Source organism: Ovis aries, chromosome 2 (assembly GCF_016772045.2).
Source record: "Ovis aries strain OAR_USU_Benz2616 breed Rambouillet chromosome 2, ARS-UI_Ramb_v3.0, whole genome shotgun sequence".
Taxonomy (NCBI): domain Eukaryota; kingdom Metazoa; phylum Chordata; class Mammalia; order Artiodactyla; family Bovidae; genus Ovis; species Ovis aries.
Genome location: NC_056055.1, coordinates 218,016,241 through 218,037,084, shown reverse-complemented (window position 1 = coordinate 218,037,084; position 20,844 = coordinate 218,016,241). Strand labels below are relative to the sequence as shown.

General features: G+C 45.6%; 1 protein-coding gene across 1 annotated transcript in view; it reads left to right on the top strand.

The window, feature by feature from the left end:
- The window catches only part of MREG (melanoregulin), a 69,974-nt gene that overhangs the window by 578 nt on the left and 48,552 nt on the right, over window positions 1-20,844 (top strand). Inside the window, exon 2 of the mRNA XM_015093523.3 lies at window positions 18,228-18,387. Within this exon, the coding sequence (XP_014949009.2) occupies window positions 18,228-18,387 (160 nt within the window). The remainder of the gene's footprint in view (window positions 1-18,227; window positions 18,388-20,844) is intronic.

Below are 20,844 nucleotides of genomic sequence, written 5' to 3'. Positions count from 1 at the left end.
GAAACAACAAGAGCTCGGGTGCAGTTCCCCGGGCAGAGAACTACCGGAGAAAAGTTTGCACAGGGGTACTATTAAATACAACAGTGATTGTCTGTTTCATAGGCATATTTCAGTGAAATGGGCGACTGTGAATTTCTTTCACCCGGGAAAAAAGTTGGATACCTTATCATTCAATTTTATTAGGAAGAGAAGACATTTACAGTGACGGAGAGCAAGGAAATATTTTTCATATTTCAAAAAGTACATATTTTTCTCAAGGGACAGTGGAACGTTGATTCATGACAGCTTAAGCTATTAAGTGTGAGGAAAGTAATGCACGTTAGCAATGTGCTAAGTGCCTTTGTGAAGGAACCACACAGCACGGCTTTGTTCAGGGCTGTGATTGTAAGCAATTATTGTATATCTTGACTGTTGAAATCAAGGTTTCATTTCGGCATGACTTGGGGGTAGGTAGGGTAGAAACAAAAGATTTAAAATGAAATTAGGAAATAGTAGATGAGGCAAAATTATAGGGTTTTCTAGGCAAAAACATGGAAGCTAGTGTTTCTTATGAAATATGCAACTAATATGATAAAGCTTTCACAACTTTTTAAAAACACGATTTACCTTTTCTTACTCTATCAAGTCCAAACACTCCCCTTGACTTTTGAGATCTTACATAACCCCTTCCCTCCTGTCCACTCCTGTTTTCCAGTATATTACACACTGTGCACTCTTTGATTTAATCAGACAGGCATCCTTACTGCTCTAGAAACAATCTAAGCTTCTTATTCCCTCCAAGCTTGTTTCAAGTGGTGACCTTTATTCTTCCTGCCCCTTCTTAAATGCTTGTTTTCAAGTCTCCCTCAAACAGTCAGTCTTCTTTGATTTTTTTCGTTCTTATTCATCTTTCTCTCCTTGCTAGGGTTTAGAACTTGCTATCTGCTCCTCATGGTTTAGTGAGCACGTATATATGTAAACATGTATGTCCTGTTTGTTTTCTGTGTATAATATATACACCATACACAATGTTTTTGTTTGCTCCTGCAATGGTGTTCCCACTTCGATTATTAGATTGTTGTGGGCAGGGAGAAACCCAGTAATCCACCCCTAGTCTTCAAATAGTGGATAGCAATCTGGAATTTCAGGCTTGGATTATACCCTCAACTTGTCAATAGTCATAGTAACATGAGATAATAGCCTTCAGCTTGGTCTCATTCTCAGAGCCTTGGGTCTTTCCAATATTCTGTTGGGAATTGCTATTTAAGATAATAGTTTTGGTGGTTTTAAAAAAATCTCAACCCTCTCCTGCCTTGGTTTACATTGTAAGTCAGCGAATTTGCAAGTAATTTTAAGACTTTAGAGTCAGTTGGGGCAGAATAGCATAGTGCTCGTGAGCCAGATTGCCTGGGGTTAAATTCCAGCCTGGGTGACCTGGCACAAGTTATGAAACTTTTTGTGCTTTAATTTCCTCATCTGTAAAATGGGAATCGTAATAGTATGGACCTCAGAGGGATGCAGTGTACAAATACCTGCATGTTCTTTCCTGCCCAAATCATTAGAAGGTCTAGATTGAAATCTTTTTTCAATGTGAAATTCAGTGCTTTTTAATACATTCACAGAGCTGTGCAGTCATCAATACTCTTAACTCCAGACATTTTTCATCACTCCAAAAAGAAGCACTATACTCATTGGCAGTCACTTGCTGCCTTCCCTTCCCTGCCCACTCCCTGCCATCCCCCAGGCCCACAGTCAATCGCTAATCTACTTTTTGTCGTTAGAGATTTACTTCTTCTGGACATTTTGTATAAACGGAATCCTTCAATATGTGGCCTTTTGCATCTGACTTTCAGTTAGCATAATGTTCTCAAGTTTCATCTATGTTGTAGGTTTATCAGCGCTTAACTCTTTTTATCTTTGGATAATATTCCAGTGTATAGATGTTTTACATTTTATTTATCAATTGATAGATATTTGGGTGATTTCCACTTTTTGGCTTTTAAAAAAATGATTCTGTGACCATTAGTGTACAAATTTCTGTGTGGATATATGTTTTTGATTCTCTTGGGTATATACCTAGAAGTGGAATTGCTAGGTCACATAGTAAATTGTACATTTTAACTTTCTGAGTTGCTGCCAGGCTGTTTTCCAAAGTGATTGATTTGAAATCTTGACGTGGTGAAGTCATATGGCCAGATGGTCTTAATTTTTATTTTATTAAGAACTTCATTCTTCATGTCATTTTTCTTCATTTATAAAAAAAGATTTTATACAGACATTGCCTGCCCTCAACTGAATCCTTTATTCCATCATAAAACAGTGGTTAACACGTAACAAGAACAAGTGAAGTCACTCAGTCATGTCCAACTCTTTGCGAGTCTGTGGACTGTAGCCCACCAGGCTCCTCTGTCCATGGGATTCTCCAGGCAAGAATACTGGAGTGGGTTGCCATTTCCTTCTCCAGGGGATCTTCCCGACCCAGGGATCAAACCCAGGTCTCCTGCATTGCAGGCAGACGCTTTAACCTCTGAGCCACTAGGGAAGCCCAGAACAGTGGTTATCAAGCTTTATTTCATCCCCCAAGGCAATAGTGCTGGAAGAGATAGGGTCGAAAGGAAGACGTTTGTCATTTGTGTCCCATGAGTTCTTTCTTTGCCCTTTCTCTCGAAGTATGCTGGGGCCTCTCCTGACAATAAATTCATCCCCATGTTGCTGTTTTCTTTAGCTGGCATCTTCTGCTTTCCCTTGTGTCGCGCAGATGTCTTTAAAGTGCAGTCAGTTGTACCCCCACCTCCTCCTTCGCCTCCCACTCATCATGAGATCTGGTTCCTTCCCCTGCATGATTACAAGAAAACTCTTCTGTTGAAAGTTACAAGAGAAAGAAAGCTGCTGTTCTTTGCTTGGTGTACACGGAGTGCCCCTGTGCTGACCATCTGAGCCTGATTTCCCATTTCCTCCTTCTCTGGCCTCTGATTTCTCATTCTCTTGTCTCTGTGCCTGTGATCCATCTAATCCTGCTGGTTTCCCTTGTGGTGTTGCTGTCAATGGCATAATTGTTAGTTAGATATCTTTTTGTTGGCTCTACCGCAGACGATGAGATGGTTAGATAGTATCACTGACTCAGTGGACATTAATTTGAGCAAACTCCAGTTTTTTCCAGTAATCATCTGTGGATGTGAAAGTTGGACCACAAAGAAGGCTGAACACTGAAGAACTGATGCTTTTGAACTGTGGTGCTGGAGAAGACTCTTGAGAGTCCCTTGAACAGCAAAGGAGATCAAACCAGTCAATCCTAAAGATAGAAATCAACCCTGAATATTCATTGGAAGTCCTGATGTTGAAGCGGAAGCTCCAATACTTTGGCCACCTGATGTGGAGAGCTGACTCATTGGAAAAGACCTTGATGCTGGGAAAGATTGAGGGCAGGAGGAGAAGGGGACGACAGAGGGTGGGATGGTTGGAAGGCATCATTGGCAACGGACATGAGTTTGAGCAACCTCTGGGAGATAGTGGAAAGGGAAGCCTGGCGTGCTGCAGTTAATTAGTTAATGAGGTCCCAAAGAATCAGACACAACTTAGCCACTGAACAGCAATAGTGACCAGATAAAATAGGTGTTATTTATTCCCTATTTTATAGGTAAGGAACTCAGGGCTTAGAGTGTTTAAATAGTTAGTTCACAGTCACAACTGGTAAGTTGGAGAGTCAGAATTTGAATCCATGTCTGTTTGACTTCAGAGTTTATTCCTTGCAATGCAGAAAATTCAGAAAGCTACCAAACAGTTTCCAAGTTTAACTGATAGTGTTTATATCCTAGACGCTGGTAGATGTCACTAGCTTTAGCTCCTGCCCATTGTGACTCTTTTCTCCTTTTCGCCTTTCTTCCATGTCCTTGCTTAGTTTAATTCTTCTACCTGGATGCAGGGGCAGCCTGACCTTGAGAGCCAAGCCCAGGAGGAGTTAAGAAACCTGAGTCCTTGTCCCAACTACTAATTGTCTGTGGGACTTTGGGGAAGTCTTGTAACTTCCTTGAACCTTAGTTTCTTCTTCTGTCCAGGGAAGGCATCTGACTTTAAGGTGCAGCCTTGAAGAGCTGTTCCAGGCTTGATGCAGACTGTCTTCTTTCTGTAGCCTTATGTCAGCTGAAATTCTGTTTGACATGGAATACAGGGGCAGCAAGGTTGTGTGTAGTCCTGGGAAGGAGCCTGAAGGCCTATGATGTGTGAAGTGAAGTGAAGTCGCTCAGTCGTGCCCGACTCTTTGCGATGCCATGGACAGTAGCCTGCACCAAGCTCCTCTGTCCATGGAATTTTCCAGGCAAGAGTACTGGAGTGGGTTGCCATTTCCTTCCCCAGGGAATCTTCCTGACCCAGCGATCAAACCCGGGTCTCCCGCATTGTACACAGATGCTTTACCATCAGAGCCACCATGATGTGAGTCATGACTGATCCAGCTGCCGAGGTCGGCTTCCCCAGCAAATATGTGAGTAGGCATTTCTAACAGCAGGAAGCTTAGAGCAAGTCTAGGCTTGGAGAAATGATCCATGGCCTGATGTGGGCTTAACACCAGGCCTCTGTGATAAAAAAGCCAAAGGTTTCATTCAGTCTCACCATTTCCTCACCTTCATCCCAGGTTTAGGAATGAATCATGTAATGTCCATCTTGTCCATCATCTATGTAAAGTTTGAAGTTCTGAAAGTCATTCTTCTCCGCACTGTTTTTCTCAAGGAGGTTAAGTAATGATCACAATGACAACAAAATATCCATATGCGCTGAGGACAGGACGATGATGCAAATGCATCGTTTTGGAATGGCTGGATCGTTGTTTATTTGTCTGTAAAACAGCGAATGATGTTTTGACCCAAGATTTCATGTTGCTAATTAAAAGAAACAGTGGGGTACCTGTTATTAGGTTCCAGGACTGCTGCGACAAGTTGCCACAAACTTGATAGCTGTATATTAAGGCATATATGTAGAATCTAGAAAAAGGGAACAGATGAATCTGTTTGCAGAGTAGGAATAGAGACGTAGACATAGTAAGGAGATGTGTGGACACAGTGGGAGAAGGGGAGCGTGGCATCATTTGGGAGATTGGGGATGACGTACATACACTACCATGCATAAAGCAGACAGCTAGTGGGAACTGTTGTATAGCACACGGAGCTCAGCTTGTTGCTCTGTGATGACCTAGGGGGTGGGATGGGGAGAGCATGGGGGGGAGGTCCAAGAGGGAGGGGTTCTGTGTATACTTATAGCTGATGGCAGATGGTGACTGCAGCCATGAAATTAAAAGACGTTTGCTCCTTGGAAGCTATGACCAACCTAGACAGCATATTAAAAAGCAGAGACATTACTTTGCCGACAAAGATCTGTCTAGTCAAAGCTATGGTTTTTCTAGTAATGATGTATGGATGTGAGAGTTGGACTATAAAGAAAGCTGAGCACCGAAGAATCAATGCTTTTTAACTGGTGTTGGAGAAGACTCTTGAGAGTTCCTTGGACTGCAAGGAGATCAAACCAGTCAATCCTAAAGGAAATCAGTCCTGAATAGTCATTGGAAGGACTGACGCTAAAGCTGAAACTCCAATACTTTGGCCACCTGATGCGAAGAACTGACTCATTGGAAAAGACCCTCATGCTGGGAAAGATTAAAGGCAGGAGGAGAACGGGTTGATAGAGGATGAGATGGTTGGATGGCATCACTGACTGGATGGCCATGAGTTTGAGCAAGCTCTGGGAGATAGTGAAGGACAGAGAAGTCTGGCATGCTGCAGTCCGTGGGGTTGTGAAGAGTCGGACACAACTGAGTGACTGAACAAAAGTATATGTTTTGCAACCAATAACAGGCCCTGCACTCTGTTCTTTGGTGTCTTTTTTTTTTTAGAAAATAATTTTGGTGAGGCTGTATGTATCTAAAGAACCCCTGTACTGCCTGGAAAGGAGTTAAGAGTTTGCTGTATTGCCTCTCATTATTTTTTTCGTAACTTTTAAAATCTTGTGTTTGTATATCAAAGTCTGAAAACATACAAGCACATAAACAGTGTAAAACACTGCAGGGACTTCCCTGGTGGTCCAGTGGTTAAGACTTTGCCTTCCATGGAGGGGTGTGTGCAGGTTGAATCCCTAGTTGGGGAGCTAAGATCCCACATGCCTGGTGGCCAAAAAACGAAAACATAAAAAAGAAGCAGTATTGAAACAAATTCAATAACGACTTTAAAAATGGTCCGCATGAAAAAAAAAAAAAAGAACAACTACAAGATGGATACTCCTATAATCACCGCCCAAGGCAAGAGATAGCTGTGGGCAACCCACACCCCACCCCCACCCCCACCCCCGACCCCTGATTGTATCTAGACTTTTGTGATAGTCATTTCCTTGCTTTTCTTGATAGCTTTTCCGCCTATGTATGCACCTTAAAAATGGACTTTAGTTTTGCCTGCTTTTAAACTTTACATAGGCAGGATCAAACTGTGTGTGTACTTGACTTTGTGAGCTTGGCCCCAGCTGGGGCATGCAGTTGGTGGTTCTCACTGCTTGATGGTGTATTCCCACTGATTCACCCATTCTTCTGTTAGTGGATTTTATGGTGTATTCCCTTTGGTTCACCCATTCTTCTGTTGGTGGACTTTTGGGTGGTTTCGAGTTTGGGGCTATTACTCTCGGTATAGATTTTAAAGTCAGCACAAAAGGGCAGATTGTTCATTCTTCAGCCGCACGGGCCTCCTCCTGGGTCCTCAGATACACTCTTAGCGCCCTCCCTGCCTAGCATATCCTTTCTTCACTTACCCGGGAAACTCCCTCCCTCGATTCAGGTCTCTACTTAAAGTTATTTTATCAGACAGATCTTCCCTGACCACCCTCTTTCAAACAGTACTTTTCACCCTCACTCTGACCCTTATTCCTTCAGAGGCTGATCACCACTAGACATGAATATATATGCTTACTGTCTGCTTCCTCTGGAAGACTCTGAACCCCACCTTCATGAATTTAAACAGCTCAAAGATGTTAAGAGCTTGTCTGTGAGTCCAGAGAGTGGGATTCCAGCCTCGTTTCTGCCATTCAGAGCCCTGTGACGTTGGAAAGTCACAGTTCATTCATTCAACAAATTGAGCATCCATTAAGTGTCAGGTCCTGTTCTAAGCACTCCACATACATCATTGAGCAAAAGAGATACAGATCCTATTCTCAGGGGCCTTTTATTATGGTTTTGGGGAAGCACAACACACAGTAAACATAGTATTGACAAATAAATCCGAAGGTAAACAAACGCAGTCATCCCTAGGTATCTGCAGGGAGTTGATTCCAGAAAGCACCATCTTCTCTGCACCTCCCCCAACCCAGGGATGTAGACCCCATGAATATGGAGGTAGAGTCGGGGCAGAAGAGCATGCGTACAATTTTAAATAGATTGGTCAGAGTAAGCCTCATTGAAGAGGGGGTATTTAAACAGTGATATGACGGAGGGGAGGGAGCGAGGCATGTGGATACAGGGGTGGGGGTGGGGAGGGAGCACCATCATAGGTAGGAGAATCAGCCGGTGCAGGGGCCTGGAGATGGCCGCGTGACTAGTGGGTTCAGGGAACAGCAAAGAGACCAGAGTGGCTGGCATGTCACGTGGGGATTATGGACCACGGAGTGACCTGGGCTTATATTCTATGTCAGATGGTAGCCCCTGGAGGGTTGTGAGGGAGGGGTGACAGGAATTGATTGACATATTGAAAAGATCACTTTAATTGTGTTAAGAAGAACATTGGTAGAGGTAGTGGTTGAAAAAGGTGAAAGTGAAAGAACTCGTGTCCGACCGACTCTTTGCGAGCCCATGGACTGTAGCCCTCCAGACTTGTCTTGTCCGTGGGATTTCCCAGGCAAGAATACTGGAGTGGCTAGCCATTCCCTTCTCCATGGGATCTTCCAGACCTGGAAAAAGGTAGATCAGTGGAAAAAAAATTGCAGGGATTCTTTTGTAAGACAGAGGTTCTTTGACCTGGGGAGTGGTACTGGTAGAGATGGGCATTTGTTTAATGTGTGGTCAATAGGATTTTCTGTTGGATTAGATGTTGGGGGTGAGAGAACCAAGGATGACTTGAAGGGTTTTGGCCTGAGGAAGGATAGGTTTCCCACCTTCTAGGTGGGGAGACTGTGGGTGGGGAGCTTTGGACGGAAGGTCAGGGGCTTGGTGCACCATGTTGAACTTGAGCTGTGGACCAGGCATCCTCATGGAGAAGGGAAGAAGGCAGGCCGTGCAGGAGTCTGGGACTTGAGAGCGTGTCTGAGCTGGGGATTCAGTTACAGGTTTGAGAATCTTCCTCAGGAAGATGGCATTTAAAGCCGTGAGACCAGGAGTTAGTGTAAACAAGGCAGAGAACAAGGGCTGAGTCTAATCTTCCCGCACCCCAGCGTTTCCTCATCTGGGAGACAGAAAAATCATGCCTCCCTTGCCTCCTTCACAGACTTGTCAGAACCATCTTCAGGCCTTTAAAGCATTTAAAGCAGTGAATGGAACCCATGATGATGTGGGACTGTTTCAGCCTTGGGATGGGAAGGCATGAAGGGTGAGAGCATGTCAGGGAGCAAGAGGGGCCCAGAAAGGCACCCGCAGTTTTCTTCTTACGTATTGAGATGGTAGATGCCTCTGCTGTTGAAGGATGTCATGAGACCAGGTGTTTAAACACTGAGAAAAGCGCTGGAAACCTTGGGATGATGTTTAGACTCGGGGTTCAGTCATGTTCAAACATTGGATTAATATTGATGTTTCTAAGCCTGGAGTCTCCCCTAGCCCTATTGATATTGGAAGAAAAGAATCCCGAGAGGTTTGGCCTCACACCCTAGGTGCGGTTGGGGATGGAAGCCGAAACTTTGCTCATCTTACCTTCTGGGAGAAAAGAGCAGCCTTTGCTTCGCTTCATGTGTAACTTCAGAGTCACCTCTCAGATGTCTGAAGTTCATAAAATATTTATCATCAGCAGATGGCGGCCAGGGGCGAAACGGCCCCTCTCACTTTCCTCAAACCTTTAGAGATCATTTCACAGGGGAGGGAGGGAGGGAGGGAGGGAGGGAGAGTGAAGCTCCGATTCAGTGCCCTCTTCTCCCTGCCGTCTGTCCTCCTGGGCTCTGTCCCAGACCCCAGGGCCTTTGCACGGAGTTCTCTTTACACAAAGGTCCCACAGTGCTTTACAGGCTTGAGTGCACAGAAGTTCCCAAGCTGCTGCTTTAGTTGTTTGCTTTAGGTTTTTCTTCGCTCTGGACTCTCCACCCTAAGGGTTCAAAGTTTTAAAACAAAGCAGATGCTGCCTTGCCTGGGTGATGGAGCAGGATGAAAGGAATGGGGAGCAGGGATCTTGGGAACCAGGCTGGTCTGACAGGTCCTTCTCTAATGAGTTCAAGCTCTCGTTCACTTTTACTTTGATTCGTGTTTTGGTGAAATTATTAACTTAGTGATTTATTTAGTGGTGTGCCCCACCTCTCTAGGTCTTCAAAGAAACCAGGTTTGTAACTTAAATAGATAAGAAGAAGGTGGTGGGAGTGAGGTCCAGGTGAGGGAGGCAGCCAAGTGGAGTAGGGGGCTGCTCTGCAGAGGACAGCCACCCAGATCCCGAGCTTGAGAGCGTCACTCGGATGAAAGTCATTGCTCACTCTGGGGCAGAAGCCCTTGGTTCTCTCCCCTGTTTTATATTGTCCCCTGGGGAGAGGATCAGTGACTAGGCAGGCAGAGTCTGAGACTCAGGGGTTGTCAGGGGAGCACTGCTCCTAATTAGGGGATGCTGGGGAGGCACTGCCTGTCTGGAGACATCCTAACAGGCCAGTGTTGACCTTCAGAACTTTAGGTTAAGGATGGATCGTACTCTTAGATGTTGGCTGGAGTCATATGTGTGTGTCTGTGTGTGTGTATGTGTGCGTGCTTGTAGGGTGGGGAGAAGAGAGAGAAGACAGAAATATTGATTAACTGATTGTGAGAGGGTAGGACTGACTGGCCAGGGGGCTTCCCTGGTAGCTTGGTGGTAAAGAATCCACCTGCCAGTACAGGAGATGGGGATTTGATCCCTGAGTTGGGAAGATTCCCTGGAGAGTAAAGTGGCAGCCTGCTCCAGTATTCTTGTCTGGGAAATCCCATGGACAGAGAAGCCTGGCAGGCTACAGTCCATGGGGTTGCAAAGAGACGAACATCACTTAGCTACTAAACAACAATGAGCGACTGGCCAAGAAGGCACCTGTCATAATCTTCTCAAAACAAGCCAAGAAATTGTGGCTTATGAAGCCCAAAGTGGCTAGATTACTCAAGGTCAGATGCTGTTTATCACCTTCCCAGGTGGCACAGTGGTAAAGAATCTGCTTGCCAGAGCAGACACGAGAGACTCAAGTTTGATCCCTGGATCAGGAAGATTCCCTGGAGAAGGAAATGGCAACCCACTCCAGTATTCTTGTCTGGAAAATTCCATTTGACAGAGGAGCCCTGTGGGCTAGAGTCCATGGAGTCACAGAGAGTCGGATACAGCTGAGCGATTGAGCACGCACCCATTCAAGTGGATACTGGCTAATGTCTAAACCTCCTGCATTAGGGAACTTGTAATGAGTTATGTCTGGGATTTCCTTTAGTACTTTGGGGTCATAGCTCTGTAACTTTTAAAAGTACTTGTAAAGCAGCTTCTCTGTGCCCGCCCCCACCAGGTGATGTGGGTTGTGAAGAAATACTGAGTACATCCCAGTGACTCAGATGGTGAAGAATCTGCCTGCAATGAGGGAGACCCAGGTTTGGTTTCTGGGTCGGGAAGATCCCCTGGAGAAGGAAATGGCAACCTGCTCCAGTATTCTTGCCTGGGAAATCCCATGGACAGAGGAGCCTGGCGGGCTACAGTCCATAGTTCTCAAAGAGTTGGACACGACCCAGCAACAAACACTTTCGCTTTTCATCCCTACCTTAGAGCAGTGGAACCTATCTATCAACTTGAGACAAACAAATGAAACAGATTTGGGCAAAAATAAAAGACTGAGTTTCTGGAACGTAACTCAGGTTTCAGGATCTGAGAGGGATGTGTACTGTCCTGGTGAAAACTGTGCCCCCGGGGTTTGGATGCCTTGAGGAGAAGTCCCAGGGGAATTTGCTTCCCAGGGAAGTTGGGAACCACTTCACACCTGGAGTCAGTATCTGGGCCGCTATGTTTGAGCACCCATCCCATCACAGCCCTTGGATGTACTCTATGAACTCTATGACTGTGGCTGCTTAGAGATGCCCCATCAGGGACCTTGTGCTGGAGGGTGGGGACCATCCTGTCCTGGGAGAAGTCAGACAACTGTGGAGTCTCGTCCCTATCTGCCCAGTGGGGTAGCGTCACTGTCACCTGCCCCCCTGAGACCTCAGATGGTTGTACAGAGGGAGGGATAGAGTGTGGAGGGCCTGGGGTAAAGTGCTGTGTGGTTTTACTGGCTGCAAAATCGTTTAGGCATAAAGATGTTGGAGTTCATGCTCTTCACGCTCTGACGCTGTCCGGTGCCGCCTGCTCTGGACAATTCCTCTTTGCCCAGCATTCTTGCTCCCTGGGCTTTCCTGCTCTCTGTAGCCTCCTTTTCCATTCCTCTGAGGCCCTTCTTCATTCCCTCGCTTTCCTTCCTCCTTGTTCCCAGATGCTTCCTCTGGTCCCCTGGCTTCTGCGGTGATGGAGCTCCATGAGCATTTCCCCCACATGTAGGTCTCCTGCCCTGTCCTTGGTCCTAAGCCCAGATCCTGAGTGCTCTCTGCGTGTCCTGCAGGTGTGCAGGTCAGCCATGGCTCCTCCCATCCTCCGTAAAGGTGTCACCCTCACGCGGTCAGCACTGACTCCCCTCCTCCCACCTCCGTGTCACCCATCTGGGGTCAATAGGGCAGCCGTGGCTGAGTCTCTGATGCTGCAGGAACCCACGCTTGCTGTTCCCACCTCTATTTCTCAAGCCCGTGCCCTCCTTCACTTGTGCCCCAACCAGTATCTCAAAATGTTTTGAATTAAACGTGGACTTATTTAGCAATAGAATACCACCTTTCCTATGCCCCAAAGGAATCTTCTCTGGAGCTCTCACGAATTACAGGTTTGAACCAGCTGTTCTGGTTGCGGTTGGTTTGTGGCATCTTCCTCTCTCTGCCGAGCAGCCCTGCCCATCTCCTGGCCCACCGCTCCCCCACAGTGGCCCCGAGGCCCCTGACACTAGGAACTCAAAGACCGCGGCAGGAAAGCCACACCTACCCTCTTGTGACCGTTGATTGTGACAGCCTCCTAAGCCCTGTTCCTTCTTTATCGAGAGTTGTTGCTGTAAAACTCAGACCTGACAAGGCTCAAAATCGCTTTGATAACTTATCCCCGTTCTCAGAACCAAAGTTGAACTCCAGCGGACCCCCCCATGTCCTTTTCTTCCTGTCTGTCCATTTCCCTCCTTGGGAGCCTGTGTGGTCAGCCCTGCGTGAACACTTGGGAGTTCCCCCACCCTGCGGACACTTGCAGTTTCCATACGCTGTAGGTGGTATCCCCTCTGTCAGGAACACCATTCCCTTTGTTTCTCTTCTCTGGAGAAAGGCTGTGTGCTCCTCAGGTCTGGGTTAGTATTTACTCCATGTAACCTTTCTTCAACTTCCTTCTCATCACACATAATGTGTGTGTCTCTCTCTCTGTTCCTACAACTTTCTGTTTGCACTTAAAAAGAAAATTCACGTGCCTCCTTGTGTGATAGTCACACCAGCAACAGGGGCAATGCCCTGTTTATTTGTGAGCTCCTAGAGCATCCAGCCCAGTAGCAGTACACAGTTGCATAAGTGAATGCGTGGATGAATGAATGAGATGGACGTGCTTGGTAAAGCTCGTATGGGCACCAAGGCATCGTTTGCCTGCCTGTTTGTTGGCTCATCATTCTTAAAAGGAGCGAGTGGTGGGTCTCTCTGTTCAGCTTTTGCAGTGTCAAAAGGGAAAACAGGGCGTTTCTGACAATCTTGTGGCTGAGCTGTGTCCGACTCCCTGAAAGTTGCTCCTTCTCCATAGTTCTGATCACTCTATCCAGTCTCACCCCTGCACTTCTGAACTGGAGAGACTTCAAGAGCACTTTTCAGCATCCATTCAGGTAGCTGGCCTCCTGTAGACCTTGGCTCCAAGCTCCCTTCCCCTCTGTGTCCCAGTTTTCATGAGCGGGCCGTGGTTGGCTCTCCCAAGCCTGACCCAGACCTCATCACTCGAGTGCTGGAGTCCATCCCTGGCTGGGAGGGTTCCTGTGCTGAACACCAGTTTGGAGATCCAAACTTTGCTTCCTGTTGCAACATCTCCTTAGTGCCAACTTTGGAATATTTCATGTTGGTTTAAGCCTTAACATTACCTTCAGCCCAGTTGTCCGTTTCTCTTATCCTTCCTTCCCAGATGCTGTCTGCTTATCAGGCGCCCACTGTCTGTCCTCCTTTGCCATTCGCTTCTGTCACACCTGCAGACGTGCTGGCCACCCTGTGGCTATGGGGCATTGTAGCTCTGCCTCAGACGAGGGCATCACTCACCGTCCCGGTGGAAAGCCAGAGAGCGTCTACCCTCTCCTGCTCCTGGATTATGCAGGGTAATACCTATCCTGTCTCACCTGAGTTGCTTCAGTTCCATCTTAGTGAATCCCTGAGGTCCACTCTTCACCCCTCTGAAGCATTCTCCACACTGTAGCCAGGAAGATTTTTTCTTTTAATTGTGGTAAAAGTCACATAATATAAAGCATACTGTGTTAACCATGGTCTTCCCTGATAGCTCAGTTAAAGAATCCGCCTGCAATGCATGAGACCCTGGTTCGATTCCTGGGTCAGGAAGATCCACTGGAGAAGGGATAGGCTACCCAGTCCAGTATTCTTGGGCTTCCCTCTTGGCTCAGCTGGTAAAGAATCTGCCTGCAATGCGGGAGACCTGGGTTTGATTCCTGGGTTGGAAAGATCCCCTGGAGAAGAGACAGGCTACCCACTCCAGTATTCTTGCCTGGAGAATTCCATGGGCTGTACAGTCCATGGGGCTGCAATGAGTTGGACACGACCAAGCGCCTTTCACTTTCATGTTAACTATATCTGACTGTACAGTTCAGTGGCTCTAAGTACATTCACATTGTTGGACAACTCTGACCATCATCCATCTCCCGGATTTTTCACCTTCCTAAACTGAAACACTGTCCCTATTAAACACTAAGACCCCCTTCCCCTTCCCCACCTCCTCCCACTCCTGGCCCTTCTCATCTACAAAAAAAAAAAAAATATATATATATATACATATATATATATGTATGTGTATATATATATATATATATATATATATATATATATATATATATATATAATTTGGCTGGGCTGGGTCTGAGTTGCAGCATCTGAGATCTAGTTCCCTGACCAGGGATAGAACCTGGATCCCCTGAATTGAGAGCTGGGATTCTTAGCCAGTGAACCACCAGGAAAGTCCCCAGTGTACTTTCTGACTCTGTGAATTTGAGTATTCTTTGTTGTTGTCACTGTTCAGTTGCTGAATTGTGTCCGACTCTCTTCAACCCTGTTGACTGTAGCATGCTAGGCTTCTCTGACCTCCACTGTCTCCCAGAGTTTGCTCATATTCATGTCCATTGAGTTGGTGATGCTGTCTAACCATCTCATCCTCTGCCACCCCCTTTTCCTTTTGCCTTTAGTCTTTCCCAGCATCCGGGTCTCTTCCAATGAGTCAGCTCTCCACATAAGGTGGTCAAAGTACTGGAACTTCAGCTTCAGCATCAGTCCTTCCAGTGAATGTTCAGGATTGGTTTCCTTTAGGATTGACTGGTTTGATCTCCTTGCAGTCCAAGGGACTCTCAAGAGTCTTCTCCAACACCACAGTTCAAAAGCATCAATTCTTCAGTGCTCAGCATTTTTTATGTCCAACTCTTACATCCATACGTGACTATTGGAAAGACTATAGCTTTAACTATACTGACCTTTGTTGGCAAAGTAATATCTCTGCTTTTTAATATATTGTCTAGGTTTGTCATAGCTTTTCTTCCAAGGAGCAAATGTCTTTTAATTTCATGGCTGTAGTTACCATCTGCAGTGATTTTGGAGCCCAAGAAAAGAAAATCTGTCACTGTTTCCACTTTCTCCCTTGTATTTGCCACGGAGTGATGGTATCAGATGCCACGTTCTTTGTATAAGTTAGCCAGAAAAATCTTTAAAGGTGTAATATTGTTCATGTCACATTACAGTCCTGCTTAAAGCCCTCCTGCATCTTACCTAGCTCCTAGGAATAAAGACCACATTTCTAAAGAATGTTAGAAAATACGGCCTACAGAGCCAAGAGTATCTGGCCCCAACTGTCTCCTCAGCTTCTCTTTCACTCATGAGCCAACATCCCCCTTCTTTTCCTACCTTCACCCTGCTTCAGTCCACCCCAGGGCCTTTGAACATGCCATTTCCTTTTTTGGAACTCTGTTTCTTGTCTTTCAGCTTAAAACTCATTTAAATCCCTTTTCCACAACGCCTACCTAATGCCTACCCCTACTGCCTCTCACAGCAGCAGGGAAGCTGCTTCCCTGGTGGCTCAGAGGTTAAAGCGTCTGCCTGCAATGCGGGAGACCTGGGTTCAGTCCCTGGGTCAGGAAGATCCCCTGGAGAAGGAAATGGCAGCCCACTCCAGTATTCTTGCCTGGAGAATCCCATGGACGGAGGAGCCTGGTGGGCTACAGTCCATGGGGTCGCAAAGATTCGGACACGACTGAGCGACTTGACTAACTCTAACTGCCTCTCACAGCTCCGTGAACTCCCCCTTTGTAGCGCTTACACTGCTTTTCATTAGATTGTCACGCGATCATTCATTACTGTCTGTCCCTCCCTAGACTCCAAGGTCCAAGGATAGGGACCACGTTTGTGTTGCTCACAATTTTATAAGCCCTGTGAGTAACGTGGAGTCAGGGGCTTGTACATATTATTAACGTCAGATGAAGGGGATGACCCCAGCATGACCCGACCTGACCAGTCCCACGGAAGTTAGCCAGGTCTTTGTATAAGCATGTCCTAGGTATGACACTCTGCCACTTAGCTCCTCGTAAACATAGATACTGCCTCATAAAGGGTAAGTCATGACCCAGGTGTCAGCATGTGGCTCCTGAAATCCTTACTCAGCATCCAGTATTGCTTATTGAAAGTATTCAGAGGTGCATGTTTATTACTTAATTTTCTTATTGTAAGAAATTTGATAGATAATATTAATGCATACCATTGTACTTTGAATTCACTCTTATTTCCTTGAATTCAGAACTGGTAAAAATTTCATCTCTTCATATTAATTGTTTGCTTCTTTTAATCACATGAGAATTACATTCCTCATTGGAATTCCTTTTTTTTTTTTTGTCTTAGCTGTCAGGGTATTCATGATAATTTCATGTTTAACATGGTAAGATTACCTCTGCCAGGTATCCTATTTTAGCTGTCCTCTGTTGTTTTAAAAGTGATTTTTAAATTGTTCTGTTGTGTTATGCTTCATTTTTAAAAACAGTGCAGATTCGTTTGCTTGGAATATATATTTATATGTTGTGTCTGCATGCTAAGTCGCTTTAGTCCTGTCTGACTCTTTGCGACCCTGCAGCCCACCAGGCTCCATGGGATTTTCCAGGCGAGAATTCTGGAGTGGGTTGCCGTGCCCTCCTCCAGGGGATCTTCCTGATCCAGGGATCAAACCCCTATCTCTCAGTCTCCTGCACTGGCTGGTGAGTTCTTTACCACTAGCGCCACTGTGCTCTAGAGCCCGTGCTCCACAACAGGTGAACCCTCCCACCACAACTGTTATATGTTACTGAGAGAGTTAACTTCAGTTCAGTTCAGTTCAGTCACTCAGTCGTGTCCGACTCTTTGCCATCCCATGGACTGCAGCACACCAGGCTTCCCTGTCCCTTACCAACTCCCGGAGCTTGCTCAAACTCATGTCCATCGAGTCGGTGATGCCATCCAACCACCTCATCCTCTATTGTCCCCTTCTCCTCCTGCCTTCAATTTTTCCCAGCATCAGGGTCCTTTCCAATGAGTCAGTTCTCCACATCAGGTGGCCAAAGTATTGGAGCTTGAGCTTCATCATCAGTCCTTCCAATGAATATTCAGGACTGATTTCCTTTAGGATTGACTGGTTTGATCTTGCAGTCCAAGGAACTCTTAAGAGTCTTCTCCAACACCACAGTTTAAAAGCATCAATTCTTTGGCACTCAGCTTTCTTTATGGTCCAGCTCTCACATCCATACATGACCACTGGAAAAAACATAGCATTGATTAGACAGACCTTTGCTGGCAAAGTAGTGTCTCTGCTTTTTAGTGTGCCCTCTAGGTTGGTTATAGCTTTTCTTCCAAGGAGCGCTAAGCATTAAGGAGAGTTAACAGGCAGGTTGATAAGAAGTCCAAGCCTAAGGCCCCTTTAAGGAAGAGGTGAACATTCTTTCTTTTTCACACTCTTTTGCCTTAGACAAGTAGGCCTCATAGGCAGCAGTATCTCTTGTTCAAGGACCTGCCTTTTTTTGAACTTTGGATGTATGTTATGGGAGAAAATCTGGGTAAAAACTTTCACAGCCTTGAGCTCTGAGTTAACCTGTTTCTTCTGGCTAATCTCATGCTGATGTCATCCTAGGATGTATGTTATGGGAAACAGTCTGGGCAAAATTCTCACAGCCTTGAGGTATTTTTTTTCTGTTCTTAGCAGCTAGCAGAAAAGTGTATAAGGCCCCGCTAAACTAGTGAGGCGGGTACTCTTTCTACCCACTTCTGATGTCTATGTCAGAAGCTTTCTTTGTCCTGTCACTTTAAATAAAATTCTGCACACCAAGCTCTGAGTGACTGAGACCTGTCTTTGGTCCCAGAGTTAAATCTTCTGCTTTGGAGACCACGAATCCAGTGGCACTGTTCCCCGTAAGCTGTCATTACATTCTGCAATATGTAATATATTTTAATTTATATGTTACTTACATGTGGTGTATATATATGTTTAGTTAAGTATTTTGGATCTGTGTTGCTGCACAGCTTTGCTCTAGCTGTAGGCGTCAGGGGCTACTCTCTGGTTGTGGTCTGTGGCTCCTCTTGTTGCAGAGCACAGGCCCCATAGTTGTGGCTCTTGGGCCTGGCTGCTTTGTGACATGTGTATCCTCCCGGACCAGAGATTGAACGTGTCAATCCAACTGCATTGACAGGTGGATTCTTTACCACTGAGCCACCAGGGAAGCCTGATGTATGTATTACATGTAATATGTAGTACAAAGCCCTTATACCCCCTTTTCTTATCCCATAGTGGTAGCAACCCATATTCTTCGTTTGGAGCCACGCTGGCGAGGGATGATGAAAAGAATTTGTGGAGTATGCCTCACGACGTGTCCCACACAGAGGCAGACGATGACAGGATCCTGTACAACCTGATCGTCGTTCGCAATCAGCAGGCCAAAGATTCAGAGGTAAGCAGCTTTTGAGATCTTGCTGTATGCAGATGGTAATGCACAGCAAAAGAGAGCAATGACAGAGAAGAACAGCTTGAAACAGAGAAAAGAATGAAGCATATGTGTGAAACGAAGGGCAGGCCTTTTAGCAGCATCTAGTCACGAAGTATAGCTGGTCCTCGTATACCTGCTTAATACACAGATAAGACTGATTAACCCAGATTTTCTCCCATAACATACATCCAAAGCTCAAAAAAAGGCAGGTCCTTGAACAAGAGATACTGCTGCCTATGAGGCCTACTTGTCTAAGGCAAAAGAGTGTAAAAAAGAAAGAATGTTTACCTCTTCCTTAAAGGGGCCTTAGGCTTGGACTTCTTATCAACCTGCCTGTTAACTCTCCTTAATGCTTGCTTTCTCCAATTGTTGCTCTAATGATATAAATTACAACTGTATGGAAAGAGCAAGGCAGTGCTGCTCAGATCATGAAGATACTTTATGGTCTTAAATAGCTTAACCAGTCCATGTCTGATCTTTCCAGTTGTTTGGCAAGCCACAGTTCAACATTCAGACTGAAGGCTGGAGGGTACTTTGCATCATCCCCAGTTTTGAATTAATGGAGCCTGAATTTTTTCTTTTTCTGTTTTATCTTCTTGAATTGTGCTTATTAATCAAATAGTGTATCTGGCGTATTTGAGATGATTTGTGTGATAAGGCTTGAAATCACTCTTAATGGACTTTTAATCAAAGGTATTGATACAGGAACATTAGACTATTGAAAAGGAGATGACTTCATAAATTAAGAGAAAACAGCAAAAGGGATCATATTTATTTTCTCTTTTTTTTTCAAAAATAGTATTATATACTATAACAATACAGTATAATGTTATATTATAGGTGTCTTTTTCCATATAATACAGCCTAAGTTTTCTAACCTCTGTGTTCAACTGTTAGTTCTGAGTAGATACCTATATTAGATATGACTTTTATGTGTTCCTTTGTATATTATAGTAATCAAGAAGAATAGGGACATTTAAAACGCTAGGCTCTTGCTTTGAAGTAAAGTACCAGAGTGTGTGTGTATGGGGCAGTTATGGCAAGGGAGATCTGTTTCTTATGTAGGTTTCTTTATATTTTTGATTATTAATTGTTTTTTTCTCCAAAACATGCTGTAGCAGGATATGATAACCTCTTTTTTTGGCCACATGGCTTGTAGGATCTCAGCTCCCCAGCCCAGAGATCAGTCCCCCACCCCCTGCAGTGGAAGTGAGGAGTTGTAACCACTGGACTGCCAGGGAAGCCCCAATAGCTTAGAAGAGCCACGTGTCCCAGCCCTTTTATTCTGGTGTGACATGGGGCACCTTAGGGGGATAGAGCAGACTTAGAAGTGAAGACTCACAATTGCCTCTAGTTCTTAAGACCTGAGGGAAGGGTAGCTGAAGAGTCCCCCGGTGGCTTTGATGAGCATCCTTTCTTGGCTGTGGGGTCTTGCTGAGGACCACTTCTGCAAAATATTGGTCACAGGGCTTAAGCCAAAGACTAGGGGAAGGAAATGGCAACCCTCTCTGGTATTTTCACCTGGAAAATCCCATAGACAGAGGAACTGGCGGGCTACAGACCATGGGGTCACAAAAGAGTCGGACATGTCTTAGCTACTAAAGCAGCACCACCAGCATCCTACTAGTGGCCACACACCTGCTACCCCCGGCGTCCCTTACTCCCACTGCAGTCCCCTCCTCCACTGGCAACATTCGAAAGACATCATACAGGCTGCTTAGGCCAGGAACAGCCGTCCTGGCTGCCCCTCCCGAGCATATGGACGGAAATGCATGCATGACCTAGTTTTTCCTTTAATGGGAAGAGAGAGTCCTTACCCTACTGTATAGGGCTGACCATTTTAGGGTTTCTGCTGGTGAGAATGGAACCAGTTCTTTTTTTTCCCTTTTCTTTCCCCACTCTGCTCAAAGCTGTGACTGTAATAGGGAAATGAAACATATAGTACTCTTCTCCCTCTCCCCCCACAGGGTCTCATGCCAACTAGGAAAGGGGCTTGAAGGGTGTTTGCACTGGGCCTGGCAGCTCTCTCAGAGGAGCTCCAGCTTCTCTGCCCTGTTTACCTTTGCTATTGAAGAATCCGTGGAGGAGGCAGTGTGAGCTGCAAATCGCTCTGAATAAGCACAGCTTCCAGAGAGGCCATTGTGCCATTCTGTGTTGCGCTTGGGCCTGTGTGAAGGGCCTTCCAGAAGGCTTGCCTAAGAAGTAAAGTCAAGTTTAACTCTAGAGAAAGACACCCTGCAACCAGGACAGGCCATCGGTCAACAACATGAAGATGTGATGATGTGATCATGATGATGAAATGGTGTGGAATGTCTATTCATAGTGCTTCCTTCTTTTTAGGTGTAAAATATATATACAAATATATTCCCTGGTGGCTCAGCTGGTAAAGAGTCTGCCAGGAGTGCGGGAGACATGGGTTCA